Consider the following 19957-nt stretch of genomic DNA (forward strand, 5'->3'; position numbering starts at 1 on the left):
CATCCCCTTCTTTCTTGAGTTTACATGAGTAAAGAACTCTTTGCTGTTTTTCTTTGTGTCCTTTGCCAAAGATTTTTCATAATCTGCCTTCGACTGCCTAACCTTCTTTGTGACTTGGTTACAGACTAGCTTATATCTGCCATAGGCTTCTGTGTCACCTGATAATTTATATGCATACCATGCATTCTTCTTCTCTGCCACGAGCCTCATCCAACATCCATTTAAGCCTGAACCTTGAATAGTATTTCTTATTTGGTATGAAAAGCCTAGTAGCCTCCAAGATTAAGTCCCTGAAGGCTTCCCATTTAGAATTTACTGTTGGTAACATCATCAGCTGATCCCACTCTATAGAATTTAAAAACTTTCTCAGACCACTGTAGTCACCTTTATGAAAACAAATGCCCTTCCCTTTACCATTGATGTCAGTTACAACTTTAAGTAAATCCCACACCAGTACATTGTGATCACTGTCACCTAGTTATCATGCATGAATGACCATTGCTGGTAATCAGATCAAGGGTATTATTCCCTTTGGTTGCCCCTCGAACATGCTGCTCTAGTAAACAATCCTCCATAAATCCACAAAAGTCTTGCTAGCGTGCAAATGACCAACCCACAAGTTCCAGTCAATATCTAAAAAGTCAAAACCCTCATTACAAGTGTTCAACTGTTCTTTGTACTCATCAAAGTCATTAGGCCTATAACATACTCCTGCTCTCTTTTTCCCTTTCCCAGTGTTTGTCACACCAAACAGATTCAACATTGCACTGTCCACCTGTGTCAACTGGATGCACTTCCTTAGATTTTGTATTTCTTAACTAACAGCATAGCTCCTCCTCCCTTCCTACCCTGTCTGTCCTCTCTGTACACATTGTACTCCCCAAATTCCAATTCTGCATTTCCTATATCTGTGTGATACCATGTCTCTGATATCCCAACAATATCTGCCTTTGATGTCTTGATCAGCACTTCGAATTCATCAAGTTTATTTACTATACGTCTTGCATTAGCGTACATGCAAGTATACATGCACTTGTTCTTACTCTTTGTTACCCTAACACAGCTCATGTATTTACTTGTTGCATGATGACTCCCAGCAGCTCTTGAAGTCCCCAGCAACTTGCTCTCTAGGCTGCTGCTCATTACAATAGAAGCAGTGCAAGAATCACTTTCACCTCTGCCTGCAGCTACCGTTAATCTTTGTCTGTGAATCCCACCAATCTAGCAGTTTTCCGACCCACCAAACACTGCCATGTAACTATTATATAGTTAAAAACTGTTATATAGTTTTCTTCATTTTTTCATCTTAATTCCTGGAGAATATCATATTGAAGTGTTCTACGTACTATATTGAGGTAAACTTCTCTTACCATTTTACAAATAGTTACAAAGGAAATGATACAAAAAATAATTTTTGCATTATTTTTGCAAAAAAATAATTTTGACATCATATACCTAGATTTCAGAAAACCTTTTGATACTCTTGCACATAAAAGACTGCGTTAGAAATTGGAACAGTGTAGCATTAAGGCAGATTTTTGCTATGAATAAAGGGATGGTTGAGTGAGAGAAGACAGAGTGGTTATCAGTGGGCACTGCGCTTATTCGACTTATGCTATTGGCAAAGTCCTCTAGGGTTCAGCTCTCCCATTTTTGTCCTGTATGTTAATTAATGATTTTGATGAAGGCCTATGAGACTTAATGTCTGAGTTATGATAACACAAAAGTTGGTGGGGTAGTGGATCAGAGTATGCTACTGCAACAAGATCTAGATAAATGGACTAAGAAATGGCAATTGAAGTTTAATATTAATAAATGAAAAGTACTTCTTATGGGGGAGCAGTAATCCCAGCTTAATGTACGAGGTCATTCTTCACTGCCTTGAGTGTGAGAACGCACTCAGGGCAGTGAAGAATGAAAAAGACATGGGGGATAATTGTGCACTCAGATATGAAGTTCTCTGAGCAGTGCAGACAGGCTGTCAGGATAGCTTATGTGGTTTTCTCAATGATAGAAAGGATTTTCCAGCTGGCATAAAAATGGTAATTATCCCATTGTATAAATCAATGGTTAGGCCATATCTTGAGTAATGCATGCAAGTCTGGAAGCCTCATTTTGGGAAGGATGTGGATCTGTTAGAATGGATGCAGAGAAGAGCAAGATTGGTGTGGAGTGCAAAAGGATGCTCTTATCCGGAAAGGTTCAGTTTTGCAAATTGCAGAATCTGGAGTCTAGGCGCTTGCTGGGAGATCTGTTTGAGGTGTTTTAGGCCTTGAATGGATTGAGTTAGCTCAAAACTGATGGAATCCTTCTTGCCCAGACTACACACACACACCAATGAAGTAGGCATGTATCACAATCACATGTATTCAAATTGAGAAAGGATAGTTGTAGGTTGGTTGCAGAAAAGGTAAAGAAAGCCAACACGAGAACCACTGGAAACGTTGGCTAACTTACCCAGAAAATTAGTTTCCCAATACCGCACTCTAGCACTGCTCGCTCAGTAAACAGACGGTAGGTGTTATCAGTCTGGATCAGAAGTTGAGAACGATATATTGATTGACAGGTAGGCGTGGCAAACAATGAAATGATTGGTGGTGGGCATGACAGACGACATGCTACTATGTAGTCATTGGTTGGCATTATGATGTGTATTTATGAGTAAAGAACGGTGCATAATTGTTTTTGCAATGAACGGTAAACAGGTAATAGAAATAGTAGTGATGAATCTTTTAAAGATGGAAGAAATTTGTAAGGAAAATAAAATGTTGCTTGATTTTTTGATGAAAACTAAATTAATAAGACCGAAATTGTACTGTTTTGAGTGCAATGATTATTTTAAATTAATTGAATCACGAACAGTCATGTGGAAAGTTTTCATAACTGCTCAGTTATGAAAAAAATGTTCTGCGTGAATTTCTTTATTAAAACAGTTTTATGGAAAATAAAAAACTTCCATTAAAAAAGATGTTTATTATATACTTTTGGTCAACATGCATGCCAGCAACTACGACAGCATTCCAACTGCAGATTTCGAAAGTAACAGCAATTAAATTTTATAAGAAACTAAGAGATATTTGTGAATTGCAGTTGTTGAAAAAACCCATTAAGTTGGGTGAATTGGGGAAAACTGTAGAAGCAGAAGAAACTGTATTGGTAAAACCAAAAATCACAGAGGAAGAAATTTAACTGCTAAGAAGAAATGAGTGTTTGGAGTATTTGAAAGAGAATCAAAATTTGCCTTCATGAAATTCATAAAAAATTGGAAATCAAAAACTCTTTTACGCATTATTAGAAAAGTAGTGAAGAAAAATACTGCTATCATAACAGATGGATGGCGTGGATATAGATGTATTTGCGGCCTTAGAAAAAAAGAATTACAAACATTTAATGGTGAAACACGAACATTTTGTAGATCAACATACAGGAACACATATGAATAACATTGAAGCCCAGTGTAAGAGATGAAAAAGTGTGACTAAAAGACTAAGTGACAGCTGTAAAGATATGTTGACAGGTCACATGAACGAATATATGTAGCGTCAAATTTATGGGAAAAATTATCGAGGTACTTTTCAGAATATTATTACTCAAATTGCGAATAGCTATTGAGGTCCAATTATATGATTTGTATTTATGAATTTATTATTATTTTTTTTTTTTTTTTGAAAAAGTTCCATTCCATTCATTTTTATGTTCTTCATTATGTTTTTTTCTCATTATTAAAAGCAGATTTTTGGAATTCATGAGTCTTTTTACTATATTATTGATTTAGGTTTGGTTACAAAAAAAGGAAAATGTTACTTTATTTTTCGTTTTATTTCATAACCTGACCTTAAGGGGTAGGTTAGGAAATAATAGGAAGAGAAAGAAGTATGTTATATATACACTGGTGTTCAAAAAAAGTGCATCACCCCGTAAAATTGTAATTGTCATCCGAATAATGTAAGTATATGGCAATATTGCTTACAGATTGCATCAGCTGTTACTTTCAGCTATATAAGCATGCTCTGCAAGAGTTGCAGTCCTTGCTTTTTGAATTCCTTGCTTGTGTCAGGATAGTGAGTTATATGCAGTTGACACCACGAAGAAAAAGTGCTATTGTTGCTTTATGTGAGGAAGGATGTCCTTCCAGTCATATTGCTTATAGTGTCTCTTGTAATCAGTCAACAGTGAGTAGATTTCTTTCCAAATTCAAGAATACTGTTTCTGCTGATAGGTAAAAAGGAACCGGATGCAAACAAGTCTCTACGCCAAAACAGGATCGTGTTTTGAAGCACTTATGTCGTAAAAACCGCAAAGCTTCTTCGTCTGAGTTGACAAGAGAATGGGAAGAACATACTGGCGTGGTAGCAAGTGCAGTAACAGTCAGAAAACGCCTCTTCAAAAATGGACTTGTAGCCTGTTGTCCTAAGAAGAAGCCCCTCCTCACACAAAAAATGAAAAAGGGCCGATTAATTTGGTGTAAGGAGCATGTCAAATGGACTTCCGAGCAGTGGAATTCAGTTATTTTCTTGGATGAGAAGTAATTCAACATGCATGGCTCTGATGGGAGATAGTAAAAAATACCATCCAGACTGTATGGTGTCTACAGTGAAATTCCCTACCAACCAAATGATATGGGGGTGCATTTCGTATCGCAGAGTAGGTCACCTGCAGTTTATAAAAGGGTCCGTAAATGCCAATGGATACCTGGCTGTATTGGAAGGAAAATTGCTGCCAACCATTTCAACCTGCCAAGTAATTGCATCTTTCAGGATGACTCTGCTCAATGTCATCAGGCGAAAAGTGTATGTAGGCACTTCTGTAGTTACTTTAGCTTCATTTCTGCATTTGAGGTTCGACAGTAATGTGTTCACATTTGTTACAGGTGAAAAAATGGTTGGAATAACGGTCCGTTACAACTGCTAGCTGGCCAGGAAACAGCCCGGACCTGAATCCTATAGAGAACTGTTGGCATCGTGTGGAATCTGCTGTTGCCAGAAAGAAACCAAAGACCCTTCGTGAACTTCAGGAAGCCATAATTCATGTTTGGAACCACAAACTATCAGTTGATTATCTTCAGAAATTGATCTTGTCAATGCCTTGATGATGTGCTGCCATCATCAGGGCCAGAGACGGTTCAACTAAATATTAGTTTGCAACTGGTGAACTTTTCATTTTGTTTTCCAGTTAAAATGATAAACTGAAGCAAACAGGGCTTCGGGTAACATTTCAGCCATAATTGTCGTGTTTACCAAAACTGTTGTGTAAAGGTTGAAAGTGCTCATTTTGGAATATTTTGAGAGCACCTGTCAAATATTACTTAGCTTTGCCTTAACTATTAATAAATATCTTTTGTTTATATTTCTGTTTGTGATGCTAGTCATTATTGTAACATACCATCCTGAAAAAGGGTTAGAAATGTGAAATTCATAGTGATGTACTTTCTTTGAACACCAGTGTATATTGTGAATAGCTATTGAGGTGTTGGTTGACATTATGATACGTGTGTATCTGCATGAGTGTCTTTAAAAATAAAACTTCGGTAGTAAAAAATAAATATTTTGTTAATTATTTATTCGCTTGTCGACCCTTGATTCTGGGGAAAAAAGGTCAGGTTACCCCCTCCACTACAGGAGGGCTTCAGGTGGAGGTAACCTGGCCTTTTTTCACCATTAGGGTATATTATTGAACATAAAAATAAAAATACAGGCAGTTCTCGCTTTATGAGTTCTCGCGTTTAAGAGTTTTTTCCCCCCAAGTATCAAGTATCAACAAAATCGAAAATATGAACATTAAAGTTCATATTTTCAATAACAAAACTATGAACGTTAACGTGAAAAAATGAATGTTAAACATTCATAAATACCGCATTTCGAACCACATGCGTAGCTATACAATACAGTGTATCCAGCTTTACGATATTAATCAGTTCCAGAGACACCATTGTATCGTTAAAATATCATAAAAAATCCCAATAACACATTGTTTTTTGGTAATTCGTTTCAAGATTTCGGATGTTGAAATTTTCGCTGTATAACTAAGCTGTTTATCTCTCTAAAATATCATTTTTAAGGTGATGAGCGTGACCTTAAGGCCATATAAAAGGTAATGAGCATGGTTTGTAAATTGTATTAGTTACTAATTCATATCATTAAAATGCCTTACACTTTCATCGTTATCATATGTTCTGTTATAAGTTTGTTTGTTATTTTGTTTTTAGGAGCATTATCAACTATGGCCATATTTCTCCGGGATATGCGGTGGTCGTTCCCTGACCTTTCCGCATCCTCCGTCTTTGGTGGTGATCTGTTATAAAAATCAATTTTAAACGCTTTTGTGATATTTTTCCAAAGCACATTTCTGGAGGTCATGACCATAAAACAAAAGCATTTTGCACTTGCCGATTTATTGGGCTTTTCTGTTACTGCAAGTAATTATAAACGGGTAGTAAACTCGATCTTCTTGCATTTGCGAAAATACCGATAGCTGGAATGGTGTGGTTTTTCACGTTAATATGGTGAAATGTGTTTCCCCTTTACTGAACATAAATTTTCAGAATCTTCTTTGTTCTTTTTTTTTTTTAAGCTTCCTAAACTTTTTACTCCACGCGAATCGTGTTGATTGCAATTTGTGTGTGCCGTTAAAAAATGCTTATGCATGCAATCGTGAAATTTATAATTAAAAGAGAGATTTATAATTAAAATAATTAAGAGATTATCTTGGAAAAACATGCCTCTTGAAACATTTCTGAAGAAGATGACTCCTTATGCAACAAACCAACGAGTGCCGAGCCAATAATCAGTGATCACCGAGTGTGCATTTAGTCGATGATGATGAAAAATAAACATTCTTTAACATTTGTAAGTCGTAAATGATTTCTCTATTATTATAATTTGTTTTATTTTACAGGCTATGTTTTCATTTCTTTGAATAAATTAATCATTGTTTAAACATAAACTAATTAGCTAACTAATTTCATTGTTGAGAACGTAACCCCTATTTTTAACCTTATGTCTATGTGAAATAAATTCCCACTTTACGAGCGCATGCTAGGAACGAATTAACTCGTAAAGTCGAGAACTACCTGTACAGTAATAAAAAAATTAATTTTTTGTTAATAAACAATTTATGCACTAGTCTGCCCATGATTCTAAATAAAAAAAAGTCAGGTTACCCCCTCCACTTTGGGGGGGGGGGTTCAAGCTCCTATGGGACTCAAGTGGAGGTAACCTTGACCTTTTTTCGCCATTATGGAAAGCGTTCATTAGGGCAAGCGATACTAAACCGATGTTATCATCTGTTGTGTTCACTCATCAATTGGTACATCATTTGCCAGCCTACCTGTCAATCAATATATCATTCTCGACTTCTTCTCCACACCGATAATACCAACCGTCTGTTTACCAAGTGAGCAGCGCTAGAATGCAGTATCGGGAAACTAATTTGTCACTTAAGTTAGCGAACGTTTCTCGTGTTGGCTTCGCCCAGAAAAGGAACAAACAATTACCACCTGGTGTTGTAGAGGTGGGTAGTTTGGATGAATTCAAGGAAGGACTAGATGGGATGAACAAATGAAATGGGAAGGTTTTTTTAACTGATTATGTATAAGCTTGTTTCCTTGTGTCACTGCTGCTACTGTGATAAAATATACTCAATGTTGTTATATTCTGCAGAAAATTTTTATCAAACCACAATTGTAGAATGTAAGCAAGTATATATCTCAAATTGTTGTACGTTTGCTAAATAATGTATATACACTTAAATATTATAACTTAGGGCCTACTTCCCAAAATTGATTGTGCAAAATAATGAGATGACTTTGAAAAAATGGGTTCTTTTTCCATAGCTCCTGGCAGAGGGCACTCCCGAGTTGCAACATCTGTTGCATTTCAAGGAATTTTGAAGAAATTTGTCTGTTCTCATGGAATAATTTAGTTGTTATCACACTGCTCTGGCACTAGAAGATGACTGTGCCTTTCATATGGTACCATCGGACACAGTAACTGCACTTTTGCCAACAGATGTTGGAATTGGGTAGTGCCTCCTTTTTTCTTTAAAAAAAAAAAAATAAATAATAATAATAAAAATAATTAGTCTAAAATTGACTCGATCCCTTTAAGCATGTGGTTAAACCCTAGTGTCCTCACAGGACCTAGTTTAATAATTTTTAAGTTGGTATGATAAGTGAAAAAAACATTTGAAATGATTAACAAATTTATCACAGGAGACACGTATTTTTATAGAATGTCCAATATACTAAACAAAATTTTCATTCCTCTTTTTAATTTCCACTATAACAATTGTGTTATTTAATTTACTAGTTTATAAAATGTTTTTTTTTTTTTTTATTTAGTACTGTGATTTTATGTTAAATTACAGTGAAATCTTCATTTGTGAAGTAATGACTTAAAAGAGAAAATTTAATATGCAGATAGTATGGAATCCAGTGAAGAATCGCTGGGTGAACACAGATGAAGATGAGGAAGAAGACATGGAAAAGATAACTGCACCACCTACAGATTCTGAATTAACAAGTGAGAATATTTTTTTTTAACAGTATCCTCAAATTATTACTGAATATTAACTATAGCCAAAGACTGTTAGTTACTGTCTTACTAATCAAATATTAAAAATAGCAAGGGCTTCTTTTTAACTAACTCACATGAAGCGAGTCTACGAAACTTGCTATTTTGAACATTACATTGCCTAATTAATGTAATTTGAGGAACATTTATGAAAATACTTTGATAAATTGAGGAAAATGGTTCCACGTGATAAAAGTTCAAGTAGTTTATTAGTCAGAACACAATTTTTTTTTTTTTTTTTTCCCTTGCTCTAAATTACTGAATTAAATAATGACATTTCTCAATTCTCATTCCATATTCTTCCATTGGACCAAAGGATGGGATCTGCGTGAATTAAAGAATGCAATGAAATAAATAGACAGTTAAATTTATTTATTTATTATCGACAGTTGTACAGTATAATGAATTTTTGTTACACAGAAATGCAGTAAAAATGTCAGAACAATAGTTGCATAATACAAAATAATCATATAATGAAATAAAACTTATACAGTTTTATATTTTCAATGAAACAGATCTTTTAAGGCATAGGTTCCCAAACTTTTTCGGGCCACTGCCCACTTTGCAAGACATAAATTTTGTAACGCCCCCCCATTATAACAGTTTTCCGCGTTCAAGCCATTTGATATTTTCAACGTAAATAGCAACTAATGATACATTACTGCTTATGCCGTTAAATTATTGAAAAAGTAGTGGCCAATATGTGCTTCATCTTGAACGCAGTTATTGCAATACCAATTTTGATGAAACATAGCCCATATGTAAAGATTGTAAAGTGTGTGCTCGAATAACATTATGCACAGTTTCATACAATGGTTTAAATATGAAAATTCGGAATACATATTAGGAGATTGTATTACATTAGTAAAAATCTTATTGTAATGATTAAAACACCATCAAATGGTATTAGAAAATTGTTTATTTCGAACTTACAAAGTAAAAATACAAATAAAAAATAACAGATTGTGTGAAGGATGAGCCTGTTGCATTTTTAAAAGTTTGTTAATATCGGGTTCAACTTTCGTTAAAAACAGTCATAAATCACCACGCTCAGTTATATGCAATCGGTTCCTTTTCTTAGATAGTAAATTTGCTACAGCACTAAACCCACGCTCAGCCAAATAAGGAGATGGAAATGCAATTAAAAATTTCTTCTCTATTTCCCATAATCCAGGGTACAGTGTCGGTATTGATTTCTGAAGCCAAGAACTCTTGGTATCCACTTTTGAATTTTATTTTTAGTTCTTCATTTGTTGTGAGTTCTATGAGTTCCTCTTCTAAATTTGATGATCCTGCTGTGTTTACATGTGAGAAAGGATCTAGAACCAAATTTGGTATATTCATGTTTAGAATATCCTTGAATCGCTCATTAAAATCAGCATGGAGAACCTCCAAGTGTTGGCAGTATATAAGTAAATCCTCCTTTTTGAGAGACACTGCTGATAAATTTGAAAAGTGGCTATATTCCCCTCGGCCTAGATTCTGCTTGAACAGAAGAAGTTTCCCCACAAAAGTGGCAATAACGTTTTTTGTTTTAATTAAATTCAATTCATCACCTTGTAATTGTAGATTGACTTCATTAAATATTTTATAGAGGTCTGTCAAATAAGCGATGTCATTTTTGGATGTAATCAGGTTGGCCCGCAATCCGTCGTCTCTGTTTTCTATGTAGTCTAGTACTGAATCAAACAAATTGTAAAATCGATTCAGACAAATACCTTTTGAAAGCCAACAAACTTCTGTGTGGAGCAGCAAATGATTGAAATCTTCATCGTTTTCACTACAAAGTTGGCTAAACAATCTGAATGAATTGACTCAATGAATTGCTTCTAATCTTGTTGACTGCTCTAATAACGTAATGGAGCGACGTATGCAGGTGTTCACTTAAATTCTTCGCAACCAAATGTTGGCGATCAAGAACACAATGTATAGCAAGTACATTTGATACTGCTTGTTTCAAATGCGCTATGAAACCCTTGTGGCACCCTGTCATTGCTGGAGCACCATCAGTAGCAGCAGACAAAATATTATGAATTGGAATGTCTTTCTCTTGAAAAAACTTATTCATGGTATTAAATATAGATTTTCCCTTTGTATCCGCTTCCAAATTTTTAGCAAATAATAATTCTTGACAAACTTTTTCTTCTTTTATGAATCGTACGTATGTAAGAGTAGTGCTTCATTATTTGGGAGAGTTGATTCATCGAGTTGAATGGAAAATTGGTATGTCTTCAAATAATCACACAATGATTTTTCAACGTCTTCAGCCATTTCATCGATTCTTCTTTGCACTGAATTATTGCTCAAAGGAATTTTCCTGATATCTGATGCTGGCTTATGAAGCACAGTGTTTATTACTTCTTTTACTGCCGGAAAGATTAATTCCTCACCAATTGTGTGTGGTTTTCCCACTTTTGCAATTAATGATGAAATATTATAAGAAGCTTGTAATCCATCATTATCTTGTTTAGTGGACGACACAAAAAGTTTTGATATAGTTGGACGTTTAAAATATTTTTCTTCTAGTACTTGACAATAGGACAAATCTTGATCCTTTTCATCAGCATGTATTTTAGTCAAATGCTCTTGTAGCCTAGAAGGCTTTGTTGCTTCATTTGAAAATACTTTTTTGGCAAATCAAGCACATTGGTTCGTAGGAGACTGAATAAAACCATATTTCAAATACTCGATATACTGTCGACATTTATTCTTAGATTCAGACATAGTAATAAAAGACAAAGTAATAAAATTTGCAACAATATTCAAAAATAAAAGATTTAAGTTACACTTTAGATGACTCCACTTATCTATCACACTTTCGACTGATGATTGTTGGCAAAGCACACAGAAAATGAAACTTATTCCTAAACAGCAAAAATGTACGATCACATATCAATTCAACTAATGCCGCTATGGCATTAGTTTAAAATTTGTGCTTAATCTGTCTCAAACGAATCAACAGACGCAGAGATATAATTGACTGGTTAAGCTTACGTCATTAGCATTACAGTTGTTGCTACTGTTTCCCTTTATTGCTTCTTATGTCAACTCATGGTAGCTCGTGTTGTTGCATTTCAAAGGCCCTAGGCTAATTAGGGTGGGTTTAGAAAAATAACAGAAAAAGGCCTAAAAAAATACACACTTGATGTCACATTCTTGTCATTTGTGTGAAATGCAATAGAAGGTTTTGAAAATTGAAGTGGGAAAATTGAAGAAAACTGTTCTGGCTTCACCTATAGCGAATTTCAGCTGTGTCCATAGAGTAAAAATTATAGAATTTATTAGATGACCTTTGAACTGGGTCCACTGGAATAAAAATATGGATAAGGAGCCACCGACCGCCTGAACGCCCCCCAATTGCTTCTGAACCCACCATCGTGCCCCCCCCCCCGAAGGCTTCAGCGCCCACTGGGGGCGGTACCGCCCACTTTGGGAACCTATGTTTTAAGGTAAAATTTTTAAAACTGCTCAGAAAAAAGAAAAACATTATCAAGAAACCTACAGCCTCTTCCATTCTCAAGTTTATGAAACTGTAAAAAGTGCAACCAGCAGATGATATGATGCAAACAACTTTACTTCTGCACACAAGACTACAAAAAAAACAATTTCAATAATGCTGGTGCCTCATCTATTAGCACATTTCATGAATTATTTAACTCAGTGTCCAGCCACTTCCTAAATTACTCAAGTAAAATTTAAGGAAGGTAGACAAACCAGAAGCCACTAATCTTGAACAGGAAATTAACTGCTCAGTTATTAAATCATTGCATCATTCTCAGATGCTAAATATTTGTTATAATGGTTATATTTTTTGAATTTTTATTTTGCTAAACTGGTATTTTCATTATAGCTAAAATTAAACATTTAATATTTAACATTTAATGATTAATGATTGTTTTGCAATAGCAAAACAGTCTTTCAAGAATAAACTATCCTTGATTATGAGGCCGCCTCCGTAGCCAGGTGGGCAGGAGCAGCAGTGCGTAGCACATGCTTCTTGATTAGACCGTGGTTCGAGCCCGTGGGCACCAAATACGAAGGATGCGGAAAGGTCAGGGAATGAACATCGCATATCCCCGAAGCAATATGGCCTTACTAGAGGGAGTATTCTGGGAATTTAAAATCCCCCATTATGACTCTCTCATTTACTGGCCCACTCTATTTCCCTGTACAGTTTCTTATTATACTCATCAGAGTCATTAGGCCATAGCACACTCCTGCTCTCAATTTTGATCTCCCAATGCTTATGTCACACCAAACTGACTCGACACTGCACTGTCCAGCGACGTTGACTGGCTTCACTTCCTTGGATTTTACGTATTTCTTAATAAATAGCATAACCCCTCCTCCCTTTCTATTCCTGTCTATCCTTTTTGTAGACATTGTACTCCCCAAATTCCAGTTCTGCATTCCTTATATCTGTGTGACACCACGTCTCTGAAATCCCAACAATACCTGCCTTTGATGTTTTGAGCAATACCTCAAATTCATCAAATTTATTTACTAAACTCCTAGCATTGGTGTACACGCAAGTATACATGCACCTGTTCTTTTTCTTAGCTACCCTAACACAACCCATGTGTTTACTTGTACCCCAATGATTCCCAGCAGTCTCTGAAATATCCTGCATCTTATTTTCCAGGCTGCTGCTCTTTCCAATAGAAGCAGTGCAAAAATCACTTTCACCTCTGTCAGTTGGCTTCTGTTAATCTATTAGTCCTTGTATCCCCCAATCTAGCAGTTTATTTTCCAGGCTGCTGCTCATTCCAATAGAAGCAGTGCAAGAATCACTTTCACCTCTGTCAGTGGCTTCTGTTAATCTATTAGTCCTTGTATCCCCCAATCTAGCAGTTTTCCGACCCACCTAACACTGCCCTGATAGCATCAGCAAACATTCTTGCACCCTTTCTCTTTAAGTGTATCCCATCCCTGTAGAAGCAGTCTCTCCTGTTAACAAGTACAGACCAGGCTGAAAAAAATTCTACCCCTTGAGCCTTGCACAGTCTTTCCAGGGCCGAATTGATCGATAGGGCTCTCATCATATACTCCCTCCTATCGTGTCTGGGCAGAATTGCAGACACTTTCAATTTCAACCCTAATTCACGGCTTTTTTCCAACAGTGATCTGTACTTGTTAAGTAATTCTGCCAGTCTCCTACTCTTAATATCATTAGTGCCAATGTGTACAACTATATCACCTTTTGTGCCCTTAAAAGATGATATCCGCTCTACAACGTCATCAACCTTTGCCCCTGGCAGACATACCCTGGTCCTGTTCCACCTATCCTTTTTACAAAGCATGTTTCCCGTTTCCCTGACAATAGAGTCACCAACAACTACTAGTTCCTTTGGGACCAGCACATTCTGCCTTGGGGGCTGCCGCCGTGTTGCGTGATGACCAAGTGCAAGCTCTGGCACTGGTGTGGGCAGCTGAGAGCTTGATGGGCCCTCACTTTTAATCCTTCGAGGGCATCCACCCTGTCCTTCAAGCTCTCATATAGGCCCATAACAATGCTGAGTTGTTGCCTGATTTCCTTACACCCCTTGCATTGCGCACACACAAAGACATTCCCCATGGCAGTATCATGTCCCGTACCCGACTGCTCCACAAACATCAAGCAAGTAGTGCATTTTAAAAGATATGATTCAGAGGGCAACCCCCCTCAGTTCTCTCCTGAGCCACAGCACTTCCATTAGCTTGAGCCTTTTGCTTTGCTGCTCTGGTCTGAGTCATGATTTCAATTTAATTTCAATAAAATTTCAATTTCAGTACAAAATTAAAACCCTAAACGTGTATCCCAACACAGTTACAACGCTATATTTATGTTTCAGTAACAAGTATTATCTACGAAATCCGTTTATATAACTTCCGTATCAAGTTACGTATTAATTATTTATTTTTTACTAATTATTTATGTTACGTAACCTAAGTCGTTATATGTATAGATAAAAGTACAATTTAATTGACAGTGAAGTTCAACGAGATTAATTATCTGATTAATTGACAATATTATGTTCTATACTATACTATATTAAGCTTATGCTATCTATTTCGAGATATTTTGTATCACGTAACAATGGCGGCAATTTACGAACGGTAAACATGTGGATTTGATACCCTTACCGATACTAAGTAATACCTACAAAATCTCTATCTAAGTTACTTTAAACTAGGTATTATAAACAGGAATATAAAGCTACTCTAGAAAATAAGTTAATATGCCAATTTAAGCTAATAAAACAGAAAATAAATCAGAAAAAACTTCTCTGTTCCAGGAGTGGCAAAGTTACGTCCGCACAGGCTACCCTCGTTCTCAAACTCGATGATGATATCATAGTCTTCTGCTATTGACACTGTCACCAATCATATCACAATGCAGATACTAACAGCTGCAACAGCTGCCATCGCACAGTCTCAAATAAGAAACCGTCAGCATAACAATCACTGGTGGAATAGTGATTGTAACGAAGCGAAAAGAGAAAAAACGTAGCATGGAACACCTTCCACAAACATCACACGACTGCCAACCTTATTAACTTCAAGAGACTGAGAGCCAAAGCTCATTATATCTGGCAGAAGGCGAAAAAAGACTCGTGGATAAAATTTGCCTCCTCAATCAACAAAGATACTGATACTCGAATAATCTGGGAAAAAATAAAGAAACTAAATGGTAAATATGATATGTTGACTTCTCCTATTATTAATTGGAATGGAAAGGAGATATCATCTGCTGCGGAAATTGCCAGTGCCTTAGGAACAGTGTTCTGTGAATTGTCTGCCTCAACTGCATATCAACCATCTTTTCAAAAAATTAAAGCTGAAGCTGAGAAAAGGAAACTGAACTTCAAAGCTACATGTCCTTTACCCTTTAACCAACCATTCACAATATCTGAACTGGAAGAATCTATATATACCTCAAGAAATAGCTCTCCTGGCCCTGATGGAATCTACAATATAATGATTCAACACCTTGATCAGAAATCACTGTCTTCATTGCCAAACTTTTATTACAACAGGATATTCTCAGAACATATATTCCCTACTTCCTGGCGACATTCTATGTAATAGCCATACCTAAACCTGGAAAATATCATTTGATTCCTAACAACTATAGACCAATTTCTCTAACCAGCTGCCTGAGTAAGACTTTGGAAAAAATGGTTCACCATCGACTCACCTGGGACCTTGAATCCCAAAACATAATCAGTAATAATCACTTTGGCTTTCGGAAGAATAGATCTTCCCTAGACCTCATGACCAAAGCCGAATCCAACATAAGAAATGCATTAATCAGAAATCAACATCCTATCATGATATGCCTCAATATAGAGAAGGCCTTTGATACTACATGGTGCTACGGTATCCTAAAAGATCTCCATTCTATTCATATGAGAGGCCATTTACCATGTTTTATTCAAAGCTTCCTTCGGCACAGATCTTTCCAAGTTAGGTACCGGCAGGTTTTATCTCAAACATACATACAAGGAGTCCCACGAGGCTCTGTTCTTAGTACCACTTTGTTTGCAATACAAATAAACAATATCACAAACAGCAATCCAAACACCGTTGACTTGTATCTCTATGCAAATGATCTTACCATATCCTGCCATTCCCAGAATATGAACTATATTGAGATTCATCTACAAATATCCATTAATAACATTGAATTATGGATGGCACAAAATGAATACAAGCTGTCAAGCCACAAATCTACAGCCATACATTTTTGCACCAAGCGCAGAATGCATCCTGAACCTGAGTTGCACTTGGCCAATCATTCTCTACTAATTGTGAACAGTATTCGCCTCTTAGGGCTAATTTTTGATAAGGAGTTTAAACTTCCAGGAGCACATCAAGTATCTAAGAACCACTTGCACAAAGAAAATGAATATACTCCGAGTAATCTCCAGTACATCTTGTGGTGCCAATCGTTATACCCTGCTCCACTTATATAAATCTCTAATTAGATCTCAGCTAGACTACGAAGAACCTGTTTATGACTCATCAAGGGAGAACACCTTGGCCATCTTATGCCCATCCAACACTCTTCTCTTAGGATAGCCCTAGGTACATATAGAACATCATCAGTTCAAAGTCTTTATGTTGAGGCTCACGAACCTCCACTTAGCATCAGAAGAAATATGTTGCTGAAATTTAAACTACTCAGCTAAAATTAAAAGCCTGCCTACTCATCCTGTTTGGTCACTGTTGCATGATCCTCAGTGGAAAACCTATTATGCAAATAAACTTAGAACAATTCAGCCTGGTATCAAGCTGCAGAATCTAACAGATAGCTGGAACATTCACCTTGATAATATCCCCTGAGAATCAAAAGATCCGGATCCCCCGTGGACTAACTTCACACTTTCTTCTGATGAATACTTTGAGCAATAGGGTAAAGATTCTATAGCAAATATTAACATCCAACAACTACATTTTGCTCACTCACAAAAGTATTCCCACTTTACCAAGATATATATACTGATGGTTCAAAGTCTGACAATCGAGTGGGTGCAGCTGCTGTCTTCCCTAATACAACTGTTTCAATTTCACTTCCAACCAAATGCAGCAGCTACACTGCTGAGCTCCATGCCATTAAACTTGCTCTAAAAAACATCTCACTACTGTCAATAAATAAAAGTATAATATACACTGGTGTTCAAAGAAAGTGCATCACCTAGGAATTTCAAATTTCTAACCCTTTTTCGCGATGGTATGTTACATTAATGACTAGCATTACAAATAGAAATATAAACAAAAGACGTTTATTAATAGTTCAGGCAAAGCTAAGTAATATTTAACAGGTGCTCTCAAAATATTTCAAAATGAGCATTTGCAACCTTTATACAACAGTTTTGGTAAACACAACAATTATGGCTGAAATGTTATCAGAAGCCCTCAGTTTGCTTTAGTTTATCATTTTAAATGGAAAACAAAATGAAAATTTCTCCAGGTGCAAACTAATATATTTAGTTGAACCGCCTCTGGCCCTGATGACAGCAACACACCGTCGAGGCATTGACAAGATCAATTTCTGAAGATAATCAACTGATAGTTCGTGGTTCCAAACACGAATTATGGCTTCCTGAAGTTCACGAAGGGTCTTTGGTTTTTTTCTGGCAACTGCAGATTCCACACAATGCCAACAGTTCTCAATAGCAGGAGTGAGCAACTTAATTTGTGATGCGATCTACTTTTTTCCTTCAAAAGGTGCCACGATCTACCATCTCAAAAATTTCATTACACAAATCGAGGGATGACTATATATTTAAAATTCGTCATGATCGACCGAAATTAAATCCACGATCGACTCGTTGGCCACCCCTGCTATATAGGATTCAGGTCTCTGCTGTTTCCTGGCCAGCTAAGAATTGCAATGGACCGTTCTTCCAACCATTTTTTCACCTGTAACAAATGTAAACACATCACTGTCCAACCTCTAATGCAGAAATGAAGCTAAAATAACTACAGAAGTGCCTATTTACACCTCTCGCCCGATGACAAGGAGTAGAGTCGTCCTGAAAGATACAGTTACTTAGCAGGTTGAAATGGTCTCTAATGGTTGGCAGCAATTTGCCTTCCAATATAGCCAGGTATCCATTGGTATTTACGGAACATTTTATAAACTGCAAGTGACCTACTCCGCAGTACAAAATGCATCCCCATATTATTTGGCTGGTAGGGAATTTCACTGTAGACACCATACAGTCTGGATGGTATTCTTCACCACATCTACGTTTGTGTTTCATCGTTTCCTGTATCTGCTTACAGGAAACGATCCTCCGTAGTGTGCACACTGCTCGCAACCATTTACAGTAAAACATATACTCCTTAAATGTAATTTGTTCAGCAATGCCTAATGAACGTCTTTTAGTTTCATTTCAGATCTACAACAACCTCTCTCTCTAAATAGCATAATAGGTAAAGAAGCAAATCTCTCTGAATTCTTTTTCTACTTAAAACAAATAAATATGTATGACCGTTTCTTACTGCTGCTCAAGCAGTTTTTTATATAGAAAATCAATTGATTTGGGAGGCACAATATGACCTAAGTAGCCCTTGCACCAGAAAACACCACAACCCTCAAGCTTGGAGCCATTCCAGCTCAGAGGAAGCTAGCACACCGAGATTTTCAGGGTAAAAACTGACCTGGTCAATTGTGGTTATCCAACCCACATATTAGACAAGTGCTTGTTACAAGTGCAAGAGCTCGCAATCCACCCGAGACCATCATCACCACATGACAATATGCCTGCAGCCTATATTCCCTACTATCCGAGCATGTCAAACCAGATTTCGAAAATCCTCGAGAAATATTGCATAAAATGCGAACAGCTACCTTGTAGGAGCTTACGTTCCCTGGTTTCTAACGTGAAAACTCTGGTCGCCCCTCTTTTGCGTAGCAGAGTGGTATACTGCGTAAATTGTGATGATTGTGGCAGTTGCTACATAGGAGAGAGCATGAGACCCCGTCAAGACTGCCTTGCGGAGCATGACAGATCAATTCGCCTTGTTGACACTGACCACTCTGCAATCATGGAACATTTCTGATCGACCCACTGTGACCTTAACCCTAAGCGTGATTACGAAGTGATCAACCAATTCCAGCACTTCCGCCACTGCCTCTGGCTAGAGTCACTCAACATATCATGCAATTCAAGAACCACAAATCGCTGCAAGGGCACGATACTACACCCTATCTTGGAAACAACTGTCTTGAAGCTGGATAAACGCTGGCAGCAAACCCACAGAAGTTCGTGCACTAACAATGAGTGCCAGTCTAGTAGTTGAATGTTCAATCTCGCGGCCATGCACTCATCACAGCGCGCACAACTCTGTATCTATTAAATTTAGTCTCTAATGTCATTATTCCGTTAGAATCTGTGTATTGCTGATGGAGTCCATTTTACTCTTAAAGCTACATTCTTGCTACAAGTGCACTTGTAGCAAGTGTCATTTGTCATTAAATTTATTACTGGATATATACAGTATCATTAATCTCCTTATATAAAAGTTTTTTTCACCTTATACTTACAAAAAATATAATTTTTTGGAAAAATTAAAATAGCCATAAAATATGAAGACAAAACTGTTAGTCTCTCCCATTTTCTAGTTAAAAAAAATGTGCAAAATTTTAAATGTGTGCATGTGTACATATTTAAGCTGTTGTGTGTATAATTTTTTTTTTTTTTTTTTAAATTAAATTATGTTAATGGCTCCCAAGCATAACTTATAAGTGTCATTACATCTGTAGAAGTGTGGGTTAGTTCGTGGGCTAATTTTCACGTTGAGTGGGCTGAAAAACCTGGAATAACTCACTGGGGGAACTCTGCTCCTTCCAGTTGAGATTGGCTAACTACAGCTTGAACTTGAGGGTTTAGTGTGAG

At 36.7% G+C, this 19957-nt stretch overlaps 1 protein-coding gene across 2 annotated transcripts in view; it reads left to right on the forward strand.

Moving 5' to 3' along the window:
• Positions 1-19957, forward strand: part of Sec16 (endoplasmic reticulum export factor secretory 16) — a 592575-nt gene that overhangs the window by 500823 nt on the left and 71795 nt on the right. For both annotated transcript variants that reach the window (XM_090389538.1, XM_090389539.1), the window contains exon 30: positions 8417-8519. In XM_090389538.1, coding sequence (XP_090245664.1) covers positions 8417-8519 — 103 coding nt within the window. The remainder of the gene's footprint in view (positions 1-8416; positions 8520-19957) is intronic.

Source organism: Mastigoproctus giganteus, chromosome 2 (genome assembly GCF_048544385.1).
Source record: "Mastigoproctus giganteus isolate SK-2022 chromosome 2, ASM4854438v1, whole genome shotgun sequence".
NCBI lineage: Eukaryota > Metazoa > Arthropoda > Arachnida > Uropygi > Thelyphonidae > Mastigoproctus > Mastigoproctus giganteus.